A 19170-nucleotide genomic window follows, 5' to 3' on the forward strand; every position below is an offset into this window, starting at 1 on the left:
AACTAGCAAAAATAAACAACACCAAAACTTGGTAGTAATAACTGAATTGTTGCTTTTTACGACTATATCTAATTAAAAAAAATCAAACTTTAGGCACATGCAAACTTATGCTTTTCCTAAGGATTATGAGAAAGACTTAAAAAGGGTCTATGATAAAATATACACTTGTCACATGATAAACACATTCAGATAAAAAGAAATACACAACACTTTGGTTTGGTATTTAATAAAAATAACAAGGCAAAACAAATATCAGTCCTTTTACATAAACAAACACTTTAATGACTTGTTATGAAACTTTTGCATCCAATTCTCTTTAAACTTCATCTTCTTTCAGCAACATATTAGGTATACCTTTACTTATAGGGAATTTACGACCTGTCTCTGGGCAAATAAGATTGCCTTCCATAACCTCAACTTCCATAAGGACATGATGAACATCTTTCAAAAATTCTTCATTTTTACAAAGTTCATTCTCCTTACCAGCAATTTCTAACGGTAAATTTTTTCCATGTCCTAGTGCATGCGCTGTTTCAACAAGCGCTTTCCATTCCAGCTTGTGAATAAGTCGCGTAAGAAAATCTGCATTAAAATCAGCCTCTTTTAATTGCACATCAACAGCCTCGATCTTGAAAGGAAATCCATTTTTGACGCCTTTAATATTGCATGTTAGCATATTATGTGTGAGTAGTTTCATTTTGTCTAAAACATAACCATGTATAGCAGCATATAAATTGTTTTTTAACAAAAAGTAAGCTGGTGTTAGAGGGGGATATAAATCACAAATTTTTTTGTTAATTGCAAACTTAGCTCAATCTGATCCCAAAGTCACTTCACTTGTACAAAACATTTATAAGCAAGGCTTGAAAGTCTACAAAAATAACTAAAGCGTAATTCCAGCCCAAACTGTAGTTCTGGTTGGACCTGCAAAGGAAGCATCTTAAATTTTTTCAGGTCTAAATTGCACGCGTAAAATCCGAAATGGCTTGCGTAAAATCCGAAATGGCTTGTGCAAAACCTAATGTTTTATGCAATTTATAACAAAATACACTGCCTAAATTATAGCTACAAAGTGATTGATTATCTATTGCTAAAATAGTTATAATACAAGTGAAAAACAAGACAAATTATTATTGCCGTAAGACCCTCCATTGTTTTGATATTATATAAGGTGGCGAAAATATGTTAGCTAAAATGTAACACCACAAGACTATCACTAATATAGTCTGCCGTATAGGAAAATAAGATAAAAAATGCAGAATATGCTAGCCGTAACAACCTCCTCCATTTTGATTTTAAATAATTTTAATGCTGTCAAAGACTTTAAATATTGCCAACTAAAATATATTCCCTAAAAAGATTTTGCACAAGACTGCATGAAAATCATTAAAATAACACTAAACCATTTTATAAAAATAATTTCTCTGTTGTTTTTATTATTTTAAATGAGAGGAGAACAACTTGCTGTGTAAATTTCGAAACAGCTTAAGTATAATTTGCTGCATAACTTTTTGAACAACGCAAGTATAATGGAGCTAAATGAACATTTAGCTCATGTTAATTGTGGTGACTGCAGTAATGTCTCGGTTGCCTTGTACTTACTAATGTTCTTAGGATCACATATAAGGAAACTTTACTTGAAACAATATTGGTCAATACAGGATGGGAGACTTGCCTCGCCTACCAGCTTTAAGATGCCTCGCTTAATAGGACAGGCCTATAAATACCTGTATATTACCCATTTCAAGTTTGGCTCTGCAAACAACCAGTTAGAGCTAAAGATTCCCACCCGCCCTCCCTATACTATTCATAATGCTGTGTAGGGTTTGCCAAACTAACAACATTTTTGTTTTGTTTTATGTGATGTCACTCGGTCAACCAATGCGGAGTATCATTGCCTCATCACCACATAGCGTTCGTCACCGCAACCATTGTTAAAGACACAGTTATCCGAGTTCAGTATATGACTGGTTTAAAATGGCTTATCGCTCACGCATCAACAAAGATGGAGACACTTGCTCTAGCTGCACGGTTTCCTTGAACAACTATTTGGCTAGCAGTGTTGTCAAGGTTTTAGTCCAGCAGTGGGAGCAAGAGTCCTGGCTAATTGCACATTGCGCGTTTTAACTGATGGGGATGTCGGGCTTCCTAAGTCAGCCAGAAGTTTGGACAGATACACGTGTGTGGCCTGTTGATTATATCATTACTTGATATTATTACTGTATGCTATTATTAATTTATAATATTATTATTATTTATATTGAAGAATAGAAGAGAATAATGAGATGTGAGGAAGTAATGCCGTGGGAGACATTCACAATTGCAGTGCAGCCAAGATGTGCATGTCATTGTGAGTGTGTCATACCATTAAAGTGCATTATGACGAAGAGAATAATGAGATATGCCGTGGTAGACATTCAAGCTTGTCGTACCATTGAAGTGCATATGTAATGCCGTGGGAGACATTCAAGCTTGTCGTTCCATTGAAGTGCATTATGATGAAATGATGATGAAATGCCGTGGTAGACATTCAAGCTTGTCGTACCATTGAAGTGCATTGTGACAGGAGAATAATGAGATATGCCGTGGGAGACATTCAAGCTTGTCGTACCATTGAAGTGCATATGATGAAATTAATGCCGTGGGGGACATTCAAGCTTGTCCTACCATTGAAGTGCATTATGATGAAATGCCGTGGGAGACACTCACAATGGAGTGCAGCCTAGATTGCATGTCATTGGGAGTGGGTCATACCATTGAAGTGCATTATGATGAAGAGAAGAACGAGATATGTCATGGGAGACACTCACAACGGAGTGCAGCCAAGATGTACGTGTCATTGTGAGTGTCTCATACCATTTAAGTGCATATGCTGGGGTTAGTGCTGTTTTTGTATCTGCATATGTATCTGTCCTGCCTGTTATTGTTTAATCTTATTGCCTGGCATCCCAATCCATGCCCCAAATATACAATTGCGTTCCAATGCGAAGGATGTTGTATAAATTTATTTCATAATACAATGTTCTCTACTATTATGATGTGTTTTTACTGAGGAACCCGGACAATTAATATTCTGTATAACTTTCGAATCAACCCCCCAAAAAATTCCTGCTGCATAAATTTTAAAAGCAAGCTTTTGAGCAAGGCAAATATTTTTAACTTTTCATCTACGATGTATTATGATAAACACGTGTTATATTGGAAGCGATTTTAAAATAATTTGTACGGAAAAAAATCAACAAAGTATTAATTTTAATTTTTTTAAAATGAATGAGAAACAAGTACAAAACGATTATGAAACGATTTTCCATTCAACAAAGCAATTTAAAACAATTTTGAGAAAAACTTTTTTGGAAAATATAATTTTTAGAACAACAAGTTAAACTTTGAATAAGAAGAGATGTAGAATACAAAAAATTCACAGTCAATCCAATTTCACTTTCAGATAGAATCCTAATAACCCAAAACAAGGGCAATTTTATTTTTTTATTCATCACACAAGGGTATTGTTAGGGCTTTAAATAAATTTAAATATATCAGGAAGGCATCAATCTACACTTGATAATAGTTTAAAACCTCAAGCAATGCTTCTCAAATCAAACAATATTTCTCAAATCTCACCTAATTCTAGTTTTTTTTTTTCTGCAATGCAAATGCTGATGAGCTTATAGTTGAAAAGTAAACAAAATTTCACGCTGGAATTCATCTATATATATAATGGTTAGTTTTAACTCTTGCACTTTGTGCAAGAGACATGGTTTTGTTTCCTCATAGCCTCAGGTAAACCCAAGCAAAGTAAGAAAAATTGGGCAGATGGCACACTGTGTAGCAAGGTGGCCATCATCCTTCTTGCTATAGCCTTAGGGTAATAATATTGGTCTCCTTAGGGGTCATCTACAAAATTCGTACCAATTCGTATCAAAAAAATTCGTATATGCTATACGAATTTTCTTTTGCCATACAGTAATTAAATTCGTATGAAATTTTTCTAAAATCGTATAAAATTTGTATGAGTTTTTAATTAAATTCGTATAAGTTTTAAATTAAATTCGTATGAGTTAACTTCGTACGAGTTTAACGAAAAACTTTTATGAGATTTTAATTAGATGCGTATGGTTTTAAAAAAAAGAAAATCGTTTGACATTGTATTAAATTCGTATATGAGTTTTAAAATAAAATTTGTTTGAGTTTTTATAATTAAAAATTCGTATATAATACAGTCCAGATGTAAGTTTACGCGTACGCTCAAGTTTCACACCTTTTTCTCGGAGTTGTTTGTCTTTTGTTTTTATTAATTATCTTGCGAGTCTTGTAAGTCATTAACTTGCGTGTAATAAACAAGGGATTATTGAAGAAAAAATAGCTCATTATAACTGCGCGTAACTATTGTTAAATAGTGTTAACTATTCCCAATAGCATAATTGCAAATGTTATCAACTCTATCAATGTGACACGAAGAGCCATTGTTTAATAGTTTTATTAAATAAAAGTTTTGCGTGGAAACTAAATAAACTAGCAAGAAGGCATTGTTGGTTGCGCAGGTTAAATAAAGCTTTTAAGCGATAGAAATTATTATATTTTAACAAAGATTGAAACTTTAGTTTTGATAGAAAAGCTTTTTTAGATCACATTTTAAAAGTTTAAAAACGAAAAACAGCGATAGAAATGTTTTTTTAGATCGCATTTAAAAAGTTTAAAATCGAAAAACGGCTAAAGAAATGTTTTCTAGATCGCATTTTAAAAGTTTAAAAACGAAAAACCGCTATAAAAAAGCTTTTTTAGATCGCTTTTTAAAAGTTTAAAAATGAAAAACGGCAATAGAAATGTTTTTTTAGATCGCATTTTAAAGGTTTAAAAACGAAAAACAGCGATAGAAATGTTTTTTAGATCACATTTTAAAAGTTTAAAAACGAAAAACCGCTATAGAAAAGCTTTTTTAGATCGCTTTTTAAAAGTTTAAAAATGAAAAACGGCAATAGAAATGTTTTTTTAGATCGCATTTTAAAGGTTTAAAAACGAAATATAATTCGTATGAAAATTCGTATAAATAAAAGAATATAATTCGTATGAAAATTCGTATAAAAGAGAATATAATTCGTATGACAATTCATATGAAAATCGTATAAAATTCATATTAGATTTTTTAAAAATCGGATAACTATTTAACACTATACGAATTGTATACAATTTTTATACGAATTAAAAGCAATTAAATTCGTATATATTCGTATAAAACATCATACGAAATTTGTAGACGACCCCTTACACAGGCCTATCAATAAGAAAATAACACCAGAGCAATAAATCGCTCTCCCAAGGTTACAATAATTTAAACTGTGCAAGCAATCTGAATAAATAGAACAAGTTTATAAACACATATTATATCACAAAGTCCTTTTTATCTATTTAATATCTTTTTTAATATCTTTTGGGTTTTTTTTACTGCAAATAATAAGAAAAGGAACATTGATTTCCATGTGTGATGAATTAATATTGCTTGGCTAGAAAAACTTTTTTTGGAATTGGGGGAGCAATTAATGGTTCAGCTAGTTTCTTATTTCTCAGAATTAGGAGAGCCTTTGCGCAAGCAAGAGCAATTGCTCTCCCCTTATTGATGGGCCTGCTTACAGTGATAGCCTACTTTTCATTTTACAAAATAATATTAGATTTATACACCACGTATGAGCCAATACTGTAGAATGAATACTTCTTCTTCTTCTTCTTCTATGTTTCGGGGAATACAACTCTTCACAATTTAAATTGTTTGATCATTCTATGTTTTAAAAAAAGAAGTAAAACACAACGTTAAAACTGTAAACTTGTGGTATTGCCTGGGTAGAGTGCAGACCCTAATTGGGTCCTAACATGGCCCCAAAATAAGCATTAAATACTCTAGGACTTCCCATATAATCCATGATTCCTCCTGGAAATAATATAACTATATAATATAGCTAGATGACTTGCTATAAACTTTGTTTACTTTTTTTTCCGCAGGCAAATAGTTTTTAACCAATCAGATCAATATTAGCCAATCGAATTGCCTTATTTTTTCTGCCAAAAAATTAAAACAAAAATTAATCAAGATAGCAAGTCATCTATAGCTATACCCTTCATATTTGAGAGGCTCTCACAGAAAAAAGTAGAGCCATAAAGTAAAATATCGCTATAAGCCTATCATTAGGTCGCTGCACCACATAGAAGGGATACCTGCCCCTCTTCCCTACTTTCCCTAAGGCCCTGCATTTTTTAAGGTCTGACATCTCTCATCAAAAATATCAAAAGGGAAAAATGATGAGTTTAATAATTCACTCCAGACTACTGTACTGCACCTCAATCTACCATATTGCCATGCTCCGAGATTTTTTACAAGAGCCTGTGTACACACAGTATTTTCACAACAGATAATGATAGTGTCGACTAGGCCTTAACTTTAAAAGCGAAACCTCCGCTCCAGACAACGTTGCAAGGTTTTTGTTGTCTGGTCAGGTCTGGCAGGTGCCAAGGTTGTTTATCATTATTATTATGATACTATTTAAAAACCTTTACTTAGTATTAGTCGAAACGTATTACCTAATATTTCCAGAAAGAGCCATGGCTTAGATGGGGAGTCCTAGAGTATTTAATTCTCATTTTAAGCTATGCGGACCCAATTAGGGCCCGCTCTACCAGACAACTCCCTGCAACATCCAACATCTCCCCAGTGCCAGTCCCCCCCACATGACTTGGCTTACCCTGGGGCTATGGTAAGCCTTTAGAATGCAAGCAATAGCTTTTTTCTGTTTCTCCTGTGTAACCAAAATATTTGCATATTATGCGAATATGGAAAAATCTAGCTAAACATTCTTTCATTAATGAATATATATATACTACTACATTTTGCCAAATTTAGTTTTATTACGTTTATTGGGAGTATTGAAGGAAAGATGAAAGGACGGGGATGCGTCTGACGAGCACTGTCTGCGAAAATTTCAATGATTATTTTGTTATCAACGAGCATTCAATTAACACACAGAATCTAGGTATGCTTGTAAAATTACCATGTATAAAATTGGAGCTCGGAAAAAGATCCTTCAAATATCTTGGTGCAGCATTATACAATGACTTACCATTAAAAACATGTTGCGATAACTTATTTCAGTTCAAAAAATTAGTTTATCAACATTTTATGTAAATATTCGCTTTTAAAATATGTTTTATATGATTTTAGTAATTATTTAAGTAGCTTCTGTTTCTAACTTGCGCATTCTAGTTTTACATTTTTCTTTTTTCTCTTTTTTTGGTATTTACATGTGTTTTATATTCATTTGTTAGCTAACTCATGACTGGTTAATTAGTAGATAATAGTTTTTGCTTATATTTTTCTTTCTTTTTTTTATTTTTACTGACAGGACACACGATGATAGCAGTAGTTCATTTTACAGAAGTGTAAAAAATCCTGTATAAATTTGGTTTAATAATAATGATAAATAATAATACTTTAGCTAGCTAGCTAGCTAACGCTCGATATATTTTTTTATGTGGCGCCGTAGATTAGTGGTTATAGCTCTCGTACTCTGTGCGGGAGACCGTGGTTCGATTCCTCTTGACGGCGATTCAACATGGGCGAGTGAATGTTACCATAGCCCCGGGTTAACCCAAGCCATGTGAGGGAAATTGGGAAGATGGCACACTGTGTGGGCCGTTGGATGTTGCCGGGAGTTGTCTAGTAGAGCGCGGGCCCTAATTGGGTCTGCGTTGCTCAAAATGAGCATTAAATACTCTAGGACTCTTCATCTAAGCCATGGCCCCTCCTGGAAATAATAGACAGGGTATATCCCTCGATATTTGTGAGGCTAGCCATGTAAAATATGCACATCTATCTATCTATCTATCTACTGCAATAAAGTATATATGATAATAATTTTTTAAAATGATAAATGTCATTTCTAAACAAAGGCTCATTTTAAAAGTATGTTATGAACGTAATCTCAATATTTATGTTTTTACGGGATTCATGCGCATGTGCGGAAAAAATCAGAAAAATCCACAGGCAAAAAAATGAAGACCTTATAGGTTAAGAAAGTCAAATTATGGTTAAAAACTTTTGTACTGTGGCTTCTAGCATCTTTTTACTGTTATATAAATGATCTAAATCTAAACTACATGCAAGCTATATTCTAATTTCAAGATCCAAAGATGCCTCTACCTGAAAATAAAGTTTGGAATGGACTGGTTCACGGCTTACCGCCTGTATTATTTTGCCTGTTGATTTGCATAAGAGGTCTTGGGATTATAAACAACACGTGTCACGATGAAAGTCGTCTATAGTGGATGTGTTTATTTTCCTTCAATGTCGTTAAAATATTCTTTAAAGTTATTATAAAAATTATGTCTGATTTGGTAACAGCCTAGACATTGCAGCACAACGCCAATGAATTCAGACTGACGTCAATTCATTCAATAAGAATAGTGAAGCTTTTAAGTTTAGGCTAATTAAGGAACCGTCTCCACAATCGTTTCACATTTTATACGAATTGAAACGATTATGATCGTTTCAAGATCGTATCATCATTTTTTAAAATCGTTTGCAGAGGGTTTCCTGAAAGGAAGGTGAAACAATTGTGAAACGATCAAATATTTAAATATTAAATATAATATCCCTGTAGATCATTTAGAAATTATCAAAACATGATTGTAGGAAGCTAAAACATTGCCGTAGATCGTTTAATAACCATCTAAACAGGATTGTATGAAGTTAAAACATCGCCGTGGATCTTTTAAAAACCATCAAAACACGATCGTATGAAGCTAAAACATCGCCATAGATCAATGTATATAGATATTGTTAATAATTTGATAATGAAATTTCTTTAGAAATGGGTGCGTGTGATAAACATAATAATAATAATGGTGTAAATTTAAAGTGATTTTGAAATGACTTGAACCGAAACAAATTTAACAAACTGTTTAAATGAATTGATGTTGATATTGTGAGACAATTATGAAACGAATGCAAAACGATTGCGAAACGATTTTCATTTCAACAAAATGATTTTAAACTATTTTGAAACGAATTTAAAACGATTTTTTTGGTAAAAAAATATTTTAAAATCGTTTCAAATTCGTATAGAGATCGTTTTAAAAAAAAATTATAAGAATGGAAACGATTATTTTTGAAACTATAATGGAAACGATCCCTAACTTGGATATGGTTGGAGATAACTGACGTCATCTTGTGCGCGTGTACCTAAGGACCACCTGGAATTGAAATGTGACCAATTCCGTAATGCTGGTTTAAGCCACCTGTTTTAAACAAACTGGTTGATGACGTCATTAAACACCAAATATCTGTACCATTCTTCAAAAGTATATGTTATTATATATACAGTACTGTCCGAATGTAAGCTTCCGCATACACGCTATACAACACCTTTCTCTTCAAGTTGGAGCCCCTCTATCTTTTGTATATTGTAATTACTTTAATGATCTTTGTGGGAGCTAAGTTACAAGTGATTTTGCGATTAAACAATACTGTAATATTTTTTCATAACTGCGAGTTTTTCGTTGAAACTTATTGAAAATAAAATCTCCCTTAAGTAATGAAATTTAATGATTTGTTAACAATGTGAAAGATTAAAATAAATCGTGCAAAAACTATTGTTTTTAAAAATGTTTTTTCACATTTTTTTTTATATCTTTTAAAATTGGTCTGTTTTAAAAAATATATTTCTTAACATTTTATTCTATGCTTTTTTTTTTAACAAAACATTACGCGAAAGAAAACGCGCACAAAACTATTGTTGTTAAGAAAGTTTCATACGTCTGTTTTTTGTTTAAAATACTTTTTAAAAAACTATCCTTTTGAAAATTTTATTGTGATCTTTTTTTCTTATCAAAACTTTAGGAATAACTTTAATAGCATAACTTTAAAATACTTTTTTATGCATAAAATTAATTTTTATATTTACTCCGTCGCTCTTCCACCTTGTTTTCTATGTTGTCAAGTTTTTAATAACTGTCTTCACAACAGAGGAGGGTATAATTAATAATTTTTTTATTGCAAAATTTTTTTAATAATCCGCCTTCCTTTAAAAAGGAAAAAAAGACTAACCTATTAAAAATCAAATCAGAAAGAAAAATTATCATGGTATTTATTAGCACTGTTTCTTTTTTTTGCGTTTCAGAATACACAACATAAATAAAAATGCTGCCATTGTGTCAAAAATTATAGTTTGATATTGTCTATTTTTTGTTGTAATTGTAAAATTAATGTTGCTAATTGTCTTGTGAGTTTTAAAATATTATATTATAGTGCATATTATAGGAATTAACATGGAAGAAATAGTTGAAGTGGATGTTAGAATACAAACTACAAGAAGTTATCTTCAAACTGGTGATAACATAACCATAACACTTTCCAACAACAATTCACATGTTGAGGAACCCAGTAATGACGTATCTACTAGTTCAAAAAAGATTGAGACTAGCAACAAAACCACAGTTTGTAGATTCTACAAAAGGAATGGTCGATGTAATCAAGGGAACAAGTGCAACTTTGAACATAGTGATATAAAGAAGGAGAAGGAAGCAGAAACTGTTAAAAAACCTATTGACTTACCTGAAGAAGACCTATCCAGTAGCTTTGAGAACTATTTAAACATAAATTCGCTAAAGTCTAAACAATGCAAGTATTTTATTTCCCAACAAGGATGCAGGTTTGGTGACCAGTGTTCGTTTAATCACTACCGTTCAGTTGCAGATGCTGGAGAAGAGCCTGTTGATGAACATAATGACACTGTAGAATGTACTTCCCAATCGCAATGTCTAACTCATTCTGAGGACCTGATCTTATGTAAGGATAAGAATGTTTGTAAAGTGGTTAAAATTAAGGAAGAAGACCTTGAAAATGAATTAAATAATTCAAACCCAACAGAGGTTGGTGCAGGAATGGCTGATCAAGTTTTTGAGGAACCTCCCAGTCACTATAATACAAAAGAAAATGATGAAGTTGAGACTTCAACAGAACCTGAACTTAGATTGTCAGATGCTCAAAAAGAAACTTATCATGGATCCAATCGAACTACTCCAAATTGTCGATATTTTCAGACTAGTCGTGGTTGTAGACAAAAGGGAAAATGCAAGTTCAAGCATGATAAAAAAGCACTGTTAGATTCCAATGAATCAAATGATGAAATAGTAAGCAATGCATCTGTTGGGAGTAAAGTAAAAGAAAATACACATCCTGAAGAAAGTAGAAATGATAAGAGTATTACTGAAGATGTTAAAAATGGTGCTGCTGAGAATTTAGTTGAAAATGATGATAGGGTTCCAATTGAAAACAATAATAAAAAAGAACACAATCGTACAAATGAAATGCAAAAACCATTAAGAAAGTGTAGATTCTTTAATTCTGACCGTGGTTGTCACAACAAGCAGTGCAGGTTTTTACATGAAAAGTTTAAATTGCAGCATACTGCGTCATCTGAGAAAAAAAGTCAAGTTATTGATAAAAATACCCCAGATGATGGAACTACAGAGAAATTTAACGTTACATTCAATAATTCAAATGTTGTACCTAATGCTGAAAATCTGAAAAAAGATGTTGATGTAACACCGTCTCGCGAAGATGAGTCTGAACCTATAACAAACGTGCCCATTATACCTACTAGTCAAGGAAATGCAGAAATATGCAAATTTTATCAGAAATTGAGTGGTTGTAAGGAGAATTCCTGTCCTTTTCTTCATGAGAAAATCCAGTGTTCAAAAAATGTTGATATCGAAGAAACTAGAGGGCAAAATGATCTAGAGCAAAATGCTTGCGGAAAAGATTCTGGGAAACAAGAAAAGACATCCAAAGTCTCAGTTGCTGTCAATCGTGGGTACCAAAATAATATCTGTCGATTCCACCTCCTTCCAAGGGGATGTATCAAGGGAGAAAACTGTCCATATCAACATTCTTCGTCAAATCGTAATCCCATGCACACTCTCAACCTTCGTGAAACAGAAATAAAACAATTAGAAAGAAGATTCCGCAATAACTTTACCCTTGTGCAAAAGGAGCCTTCCACAGTATACAACGTGAACACCGCCCCAACTGATCCAGACTGGGTAAGTTTGCACATAATGTAATTTGCAACAGATCAAACCTTCGATGAACAATGTTGGCTTGATTGAAATTTTTTTGACGCAATAATATTTATACTCACCTTAGCAATGAATTTCTATTATTATTGATTTTTACTCATTCATACCTAAAAACAGCAATATTTTCTTGAAAATTTGTCTGATTAAAGGTCCCATTTTTATTAACTGAAAAGCACGCGTTCCACACCTACGCATACGCATGCAAATTCGTCAAGGTGTGCTATTGATGAAACACATGCAAGATACTAAACTAATAGGTTTATCACTATAGCACACCTAAAAGCAAAGCTACACTTGATGTGCTTTTTGCTGCATGCATGCCAAAATCTTTCTGGAAAAGCCTGTAGCAAGATTATTAAAGTGTTACTTCAGTATTTTATGTGTCTTTTTATTATTTTAACCTTAATCTTAGTATAGTTTAATACAAGATCTAATCTCAATAAAGATATTTTTTCCAATTTTTTTCTCTTTTGGATATACACCAAAATACTTTAAGTTCTATATTTTATAAAAGTTTTAAATTATTACCTACTCTGTTGGCCTGCTGAAAACTTGTTTTCATGGAAAATGCATAGAAACGAGGTACTGCTTCAACCATTGTTTAAAACCCTTAAATGGCACCATAAACATTCTAAGTGGAACTTCAACTTTATTTTTTTTCATTTTAGCCTTTTGTTGTCAAAGAATTTACATTACATGTTGAATTTCCTACAAGCTATCCTGCTGATGTATGTATTTTTTTTCTTTCTTTCTTTTTGTCTCTGTTTGTTTTTTTGCTATTACAGTTTTATAACAATTAGTCCAAATTTCAGCGTGAGTCTCAGCCCAAGTCAACCCCGTATTGGATTGAAAGCCCTGTAAGAACTAAAAAATATATAGATGTAGCACTTTGCATAGATGGTCAACGAAATGCAGGTTATATGCAGAAAAAAACAGTAGGATCAAAGTATATATTACCAGATTATGCATTGTGAAAAAAGTTATAAGTTTTGTTAATAAGTTTTGATGTTAATAAGTTTATAAGTTTTGTTAATAAAGTAGAATAATTTCTTTTAAATGTTTCTTTTTAGTTATTTAAACTTTCTGTAAAAGAAAGTGAAAAATTCCCTCCTGGATTTTGCACGTAAGTTTTAACATTTTAATTTTTTGAATGGATTGTTGGTTTGATTTAAAGTAGCATTGTCGAAATCACATGAGTTTAATAAGTTTGAAGTACAAGTAAAGGATAATTTATTTTGCACCTCGTTAATGTTTAATTTTAGGTATTTAAATGAGGACATTGAAGTATGGCTTGAAAATCGTAAATCCCATCGTGACAACAAGGACTTAGCATTTCGACCGTTTCTAAAATGGTTTGATAAACGCTTAAAAGACCTTTTCACACATGCATTAACTAAGGTGACTAATATTTTTACAAAGTTACTTTAACACGTGCATATTTGTCGTGTATTCACTTTAAAGTTTACTTCAAATGAAGAAAATCTCAAATTAGGTCCAACAAATAGTTCTCCAAGAGGGAAAACTGAAAAATTTGTAAAATTGTTTAAAATTTAGGTCATTGCAAGATTTTAAACTGAAAAAAATTTATAATAATAACACCACACCCTTTTGTAAAAATTAATTCTCACAATTATGCCACTATTCCAAGTTACTCCAATACTGTTGTTTTTTCTGTTCTAATTTATTGTTAGGAAGATGTGAAAAGAAATTATTAAAATGATCATTCTTACAGTTCTCGCCAAATATGTGGAGCCACTTGCAAAATTTTTTTCTCCATAAAATGGCGATATTTTAAGTTTCTTTTTTTAAAGCAGGGATTTTTCCGGACAAATGATTTCTTCAGAGATATTTATTTTTGTTCCATTCTTAACACAGGGCTTAATAAATGATATAAACGAATGTGATAAAATGTGGAAAATAAAGTGCGAAAGAAAACGCGAGGAGAGAAAGGAAAAATTAAAAATACCAGAAACTATGATTGATAAATTGATGGATTCTGTAGAAAAAAAACTAGGTTAAGAACATTCTTTTTTTTTCGTCATGGATGACAAATAATGACAATAGCACGTGTATTTAATTTTTTGGTAAGTTAAAAACTTCCCTTTACATGCAATTTAAACCATTAGAACGCTGGCATGGAATTTTAAAAAACTCAACATACTTATCCTTTTTTTATCTTTATAATATATCTGTCTGTTTAGCGTAATTCCATTTCTAAACATCTTCCCAGGCAAACTGCCCCACACCAGGATTACCAATGTTTACAGATGTGTTTTTTCTTGTTTTAATTATTTCTTTGGTGATTTAAAGCCTAAAAAATCTTTTTGTCATTGTCTGGGGGTAATGTAATAATAAAATTAGGATTTAATAAAGGAATTTTTATGTCATAGATTAAAATAGAACAGCAAGCTCAACAAGCTGGTATTAAGTTAATTCCTTTTAACAAGATCCTTCCAAACAATGCTGCTGTTGATGGTGAGGTGATATCAAATGAAGAGGGTACGTCTGTAAATAATGAAGAACCAGCTACTACACAATCTGAAGATGTTAACGATGCTGTAAAAGTCGAGGAGGATACCTGTGATAATACTGCCTCAAATCAAAATGAGAATAGTTCTTCTAAAAGGGTGAAAAAAGGAACAGAGATGAAGTTTTTAGATTTAGTTCTCAATGAAAATATTGGCACGCTGACCTTACCTAGTGTTAAACTTACAATTGAGTGTGAAAGATGTAGAAAGAGAGTGGATGTCTCCTTGGTAGAGAAAAAGTAAGATATATTATGATAAATGACAAAAAAGCTGTCAAATTGAGTTGAATGGCATCTTTAAAAGTTTAAATTGACCATGCATATCACGCTTTGTGTTGCATATTACATCTTGAAAGACAGTCAAGTTGGATTAGCAAAATCCTCCAAAGCCATGTCAGTAAAAAAATTAACCAATAATATCAATAATTTCGGTTGAATGGTTAATTTATCTCGTTCAAAAGAAGGAAACTTCATTTTTAGTTGTTATCCTGTAAAAAAAACATGAATTCGCCTAACATACATATTCCGTCATTCTTAGCAAAATGTTCTTATTTTGCTGCTATATGACTGTTACTATAGGAACGATCGGCTACCATTTTGGACACAAAAAATGACTGTTACTATAGGAACAAGTCGTTAACCCGTGTAGAAATCCACATGCTAGCCTGTTGTACATATTTCGGTCCTCAAATTATCGCTTGTGGTTACTTCGCTACTGTTGTACCATTTTGCGCAGAAACAGACAAAATATGGGTATTATTAATATTGAGATGGTTAAAGTCAGGAACTTGTGTCAAAAAAATCAGCAACAAACCATTTAACAAAATATATAACTGGCCTCTAATTGTTATTTTGTATTTCAGAACATACACGGGTACCTGTACCAAGTGTAATGTACAGCACATTGTGGCATACCATTCTGAACTTATTCATCAACACTCGCCAGTTGTTGGTTATCTACACATGCAAGGGTAAATCGCTCTTTTCTCTAGATCATGTGACCTTTTAAGATAAATAAAGGGTAAATCGCTCTTTTCTTTGATCATGTGACCTTTAATAAATAGCATCTTATATTCTTGTTTTTCATTTAGATGCTCAGTATTTGACTTAATCTTAACGGATTCCAAATTGGTCTTAAACTGTTTGAATTGCAACAAGGATAACTCTATGAAGGTTTGTTATAAGCAGATTATATACGCAACAATATTGGAATAGAAATTACTTTTTTAAAAACAAATAATTTCCACGTCTTGGATTTCCTATTTTTGTGTTTCTCATCATAACCTTTACAACCTGTTTTTTTTTTTGGATACCGTTGTTTTTCCTCCTCCTATTTTTACCGGTATTTACTGGAAAATATAAAAAAAACCCTAAATTTGATGAAATATAAAACAATCTTTATCTGCCAATATTGCTTTTTAGCTTCCGCTTTATTCTAATTTTTTTTAAATTTCTAATTTCTAACATAGACTTTTAATCAAGAGGGCATTTATATACAAGAGGCGTGTTTTGCAAAATGAGAGTTTGATAGTATCAAAGTTATTCACAGCAAAACATTCTCATCTTCCATATTGTGACGGTTATAGCGACGGTTCACAATTTATAAAGGAAAAGGCGTTTATTTAAGGTTACTGTAAAGGAAAAAACTCACTTGGTGAGTAGTGTCAGAAAAGCTCTTATAATTTATCATTACTTTTATATTTTATCTTATTTTTTTTTTGCTTCTGAATGCTTGATGAAAGACGTATTTGGTGGTGTTATTTTCGTGAGACGTTGCTTTCCAAAAAGAAAATATAATTAAATAAACACACACCACTTTTTTTTTTCACTGTACGTTTTAAAATGGCGTTGGTAAGGGCGCATAGATTAAATTTTCCAGGTTTCCACCCGTGCGCTTATTTAAGGAGGGCTTTTATTTTAGCAATGTAGTTTTTTAGATTTTATAGACTCCTTCGAATTTGATTTGTCTTTAAATATTTCAAGTTTCAGTTTAAGTTTAGTTTTGAATTTTTAGGGGATGGCGTATGGCTCAAAAAATCATTTTTGTCATCACTGCAACAAAGAGATGGGAATAAAAATACGATCGACTAAATTTCTAAAATTGCAAGCTGCGAGTACGTAATATTTTTGTTTTGTTTGTTTGTTTACTTCGTTGTTTGCTAGTAATTTCTTTGTATTCACCTCCTTATTAGCTTCTGATTCTCTAATTTAAAGCTAGCTCTTACTGGTGTGGTTTTTCAAATTTGCGCGGGTGAATTTTCATGGACAAATGCCTCACATCAGTTAAAGGGCTTGACTATTTATAGCAGCATTGCTTTCCTTGTTTCATGGGTAGTCAATCTTTTCAGACGGGTTGATTTCAACAAAGAAGGAAGCACAATCAGTGAGGAAGAAGCCTGTTAAAGATGCAAGTGTCATACCCGGGGAGGCTTTGCCTGATAATGGTACTTGCAAGCATTATAAGAAAAGTTACAGATGGTTAAGGTGATATATGGTTTTTTCAAAATTATTCTAATCATTTGTTTTTTGGTTTGGTTTGGTTTGGTTCGGTTCGTTCGATTCCGTTTGGTTTAGTTCGGTTTGGTTCGGTTTGGTTTACCAAAATCCCATGATAAGTCCCTTATTTCCAGGTTGGGTGTGAGCCCTTTTGCAGTAAAACGATGGCTGATTGAAATGCTCTTCTGTAAGAAAGACATTTACTAACGACGTTTAAGCACAACAAACGCCAAACACGTTTGACAAACATCTTCAAGAATTGTTTTTATGACCTATTGTTAGGCGTGTCCACCATTCCACCATAGAGAAATCAGTTCTAAGGGGCAATGTAAATAAAATCCTTAAAATGATGATTCTATTAAGTAAGTAAGTTTGACTGCCTTTTCATCTGTACCTGAAAACAGTGTCTGTTGGAGCTCGAAGAGAGGTATCTGCTATGAAGACTGTTCTAATTGTTTTTCCACCGATTAATGCAATTCATGTCGCTGTCATAAAGACTTTCTACTTTCTTCATATACTGTGCAATGCTGTCTTATTTTTTAGGTTTCCTTGTTGTGGCAAACTTTACCCGTGTGATAAGTGTCATGACGAAAAGGAGGAGGGCAATCATGAACAAAAATTTGCTACTCGAATGTTGTGCGGGTTTTGTTCAAAAGAACAGGTGAGAAAAACGGGAGTGGCATTTCACAATAGGTCTGTGATATAAAAAAAAATTAGCGTGTCTTTTTTTGTTTTTGTTTTTTATGTGTTTTCATATAAAAATCAAATTGATAGAGACGATTTGAAAATAGTTCTTTGCATCAGAATTTATAAAAGCTTTAAATAGCTAAAAACAAACTAGTCGTAAGTTCGTGGAAAATATCCACGGGTATACGCTTATTACCGCACAGACAGACACATACGGTGGGCGTTAGCATAATAATCTGTTATTTCCAACAACCTAATTTTTTTAGCCATTTTCCAAAGATAAGCCATGCGTACATTGTAATGCAAACTTGACAAGATCAAAATCTGCACATTGGGAAGGCGGAAAAGGATGCCGGGATAGAACCAAAATGGCGCGGTATATTTTGTTTGTTGTTGTTGTTGTTTTCATTACTGCGGAAATATTAAGTGGTGACAATAACACTAGGGATAAGCCTTAACATTATGCTTGACGTATGCCTAGTTTTTTTTTAAGTAAACCCGAGCCAAAAATTCTTTCAAGTGTTCTGCTTAAAAAGAACATAAAGTCGTGTTATTTTCGAATGAACCGTCGGAAAGACAAACTTAGTCATTTGCGAGTTACCTGGGTATCCCAATAAACCTGTGTTTTTTCTCACTTTTGAATTCGCATTGATTTTGTTTTTAGAGACGATCGCCACAAAACAGCAGGTACTGGCAAAACAATATCTCGAAAGAAAACTGCAGAGCAAGAAAAAAAGAAAAAATAACTTTTCTTATGCATAATATTTTATAAATTATAATTTTTTATACTTGAATTCTTCAACACGTTATAGGTAATAGTAAAATCTTTAAATTCAAATGCAATGTCTCACTGCTGTTGGACTAATTAGTAGTAACCGCTACTTAGCCATCTTGCTCTAACGGTCAACAAAATATTGACCTGAGTTTAATGTTGCTACGTCAGCCATCTTTAAGTGAGAACCAAACCTTTATTTTTTCTCAAATGGTTGCAGTTTCTGTATATCTGCTAATTTAATTACCGTCCTTCAAATATTCGCTACTTCAACAGTTGTTAGACTGACCATACGCTGTTTCGAATGTTGTAAGCTTAAACATACGCTATTTCGAATGCTGTTACTTCAAATATTCGGCGTTTTAGGCGATGTTAAATTAAACATTCGCCATTTTAAATGTTAGATTGAACATTCGCTATTGCGAATGCCATTACGTTAGCTTGAAAATATATAATTTCGTATGATGTTACTTGAACATTGCTATTAAAAAAAAAGTTAATACAGCAGGTAAAAGCATTAGCTAAACAATATACGTTCTTGAAATAATACTTGCAACCAGTCCAA

At 32.5% G+C, this 19170-nt stretch overlaps 2 protein-coding genes across 2 annotated transcripts; one reads left to right on the forward strand and one right to left on the reverse strand.

The window, feature by feature from the left end:
* Positions 1 to 153: 153 nt before the first annotated feature.
* LOC130639468 (uncharacterized) lies at positions 154 to 1362 on the reverse strand. The gene has a single exon (XM_057447077.1). It carries the CDS (start codon positions 695 to 697, stop codon positions 317 to 319), a length of 381 nt encoding a protein of 126 aa, XP_057303060.1. The 5' UTR covers positions 698 to 1362; the 3' UTR covers positions 154 to 316.
* Positions 1363 to 10282: 8920 nt separating this feature from the next.
* Positions 10283 to 18671, forward strand: LOC130639540 (uncharacterized). The gene is made up of 12 exons (XM_057447084.1): positions 10283 to 12087; positions 12792 to 12851; positions 13194 to 13246; positions 13386 to 13521; positions 14514 to 14890; positions 15514 to 15621; positions 15742 to 15823; positions 16665 to 16764; positions 16999 to 17134; positions 17690 to 17807; positions 18100 to 18209; positions 18498 to 18671. Exons 1-12 carry the CDS (start codon positions 10312 to 10314, stop codon positions 18577 to 18579), a joined length of 3138 nt encoding a protein of 1045 aa, XP_057303067.1. The 5' UTR covers positions 10283 to 10311; the 3' UTR covers positions 18580 to 18671.
* Positions 18672 to 19170: the final 499 nt, after the last annotated feature.

This window comes from Hydractinia symbiolongicarpus, chromosome 1 (assembly GCF_029227915.1).
Source record: "Hydractinia symbiolongicarpus strain clone_291-10 chromosome 1, HSymV2.1, whole genome shotgun sequence".
Taxonomy (NCBI): Eukaryota; Metazoa; Cnidaria; class Hydrozoa; order Anthoathecata; family Hydractiniidae; genus Hydractinia; species Hydractinia symbiolongicarpus.

Excerpts from the sequence above, each read along its gene's own strand:
- LOC130639468 (XM_057447077.1), bottom strand. The coding sequence starts at position 697 with ATGAAACTACTCACACATAATATGCTAACATGCAATATTAAAGGCGTC.
- LOC130639540 (XM_057447084.1), top strand. The coding sequence starts at position 10,312 with ATGGAAGAAATAGTTGAAGTGGATGTTAGAATACAAACTACAAGAAGT. Across the intron at positions 14,891-15,513 it reads GTCTCCTTGGTAGAGAAAAA|AACATACACGGGTACCTGTA; the intron begins GTAAGATATATT and ends TTTGTATTTCAG. Across the intron at positions 17,808-18,099 it reads GGTTTTGTTCAAAAGAACAG|CCATTTTCCAAAGATAAGCC; the intron begins GTGAGAAAAACG and ends TAATTTTTTTAG.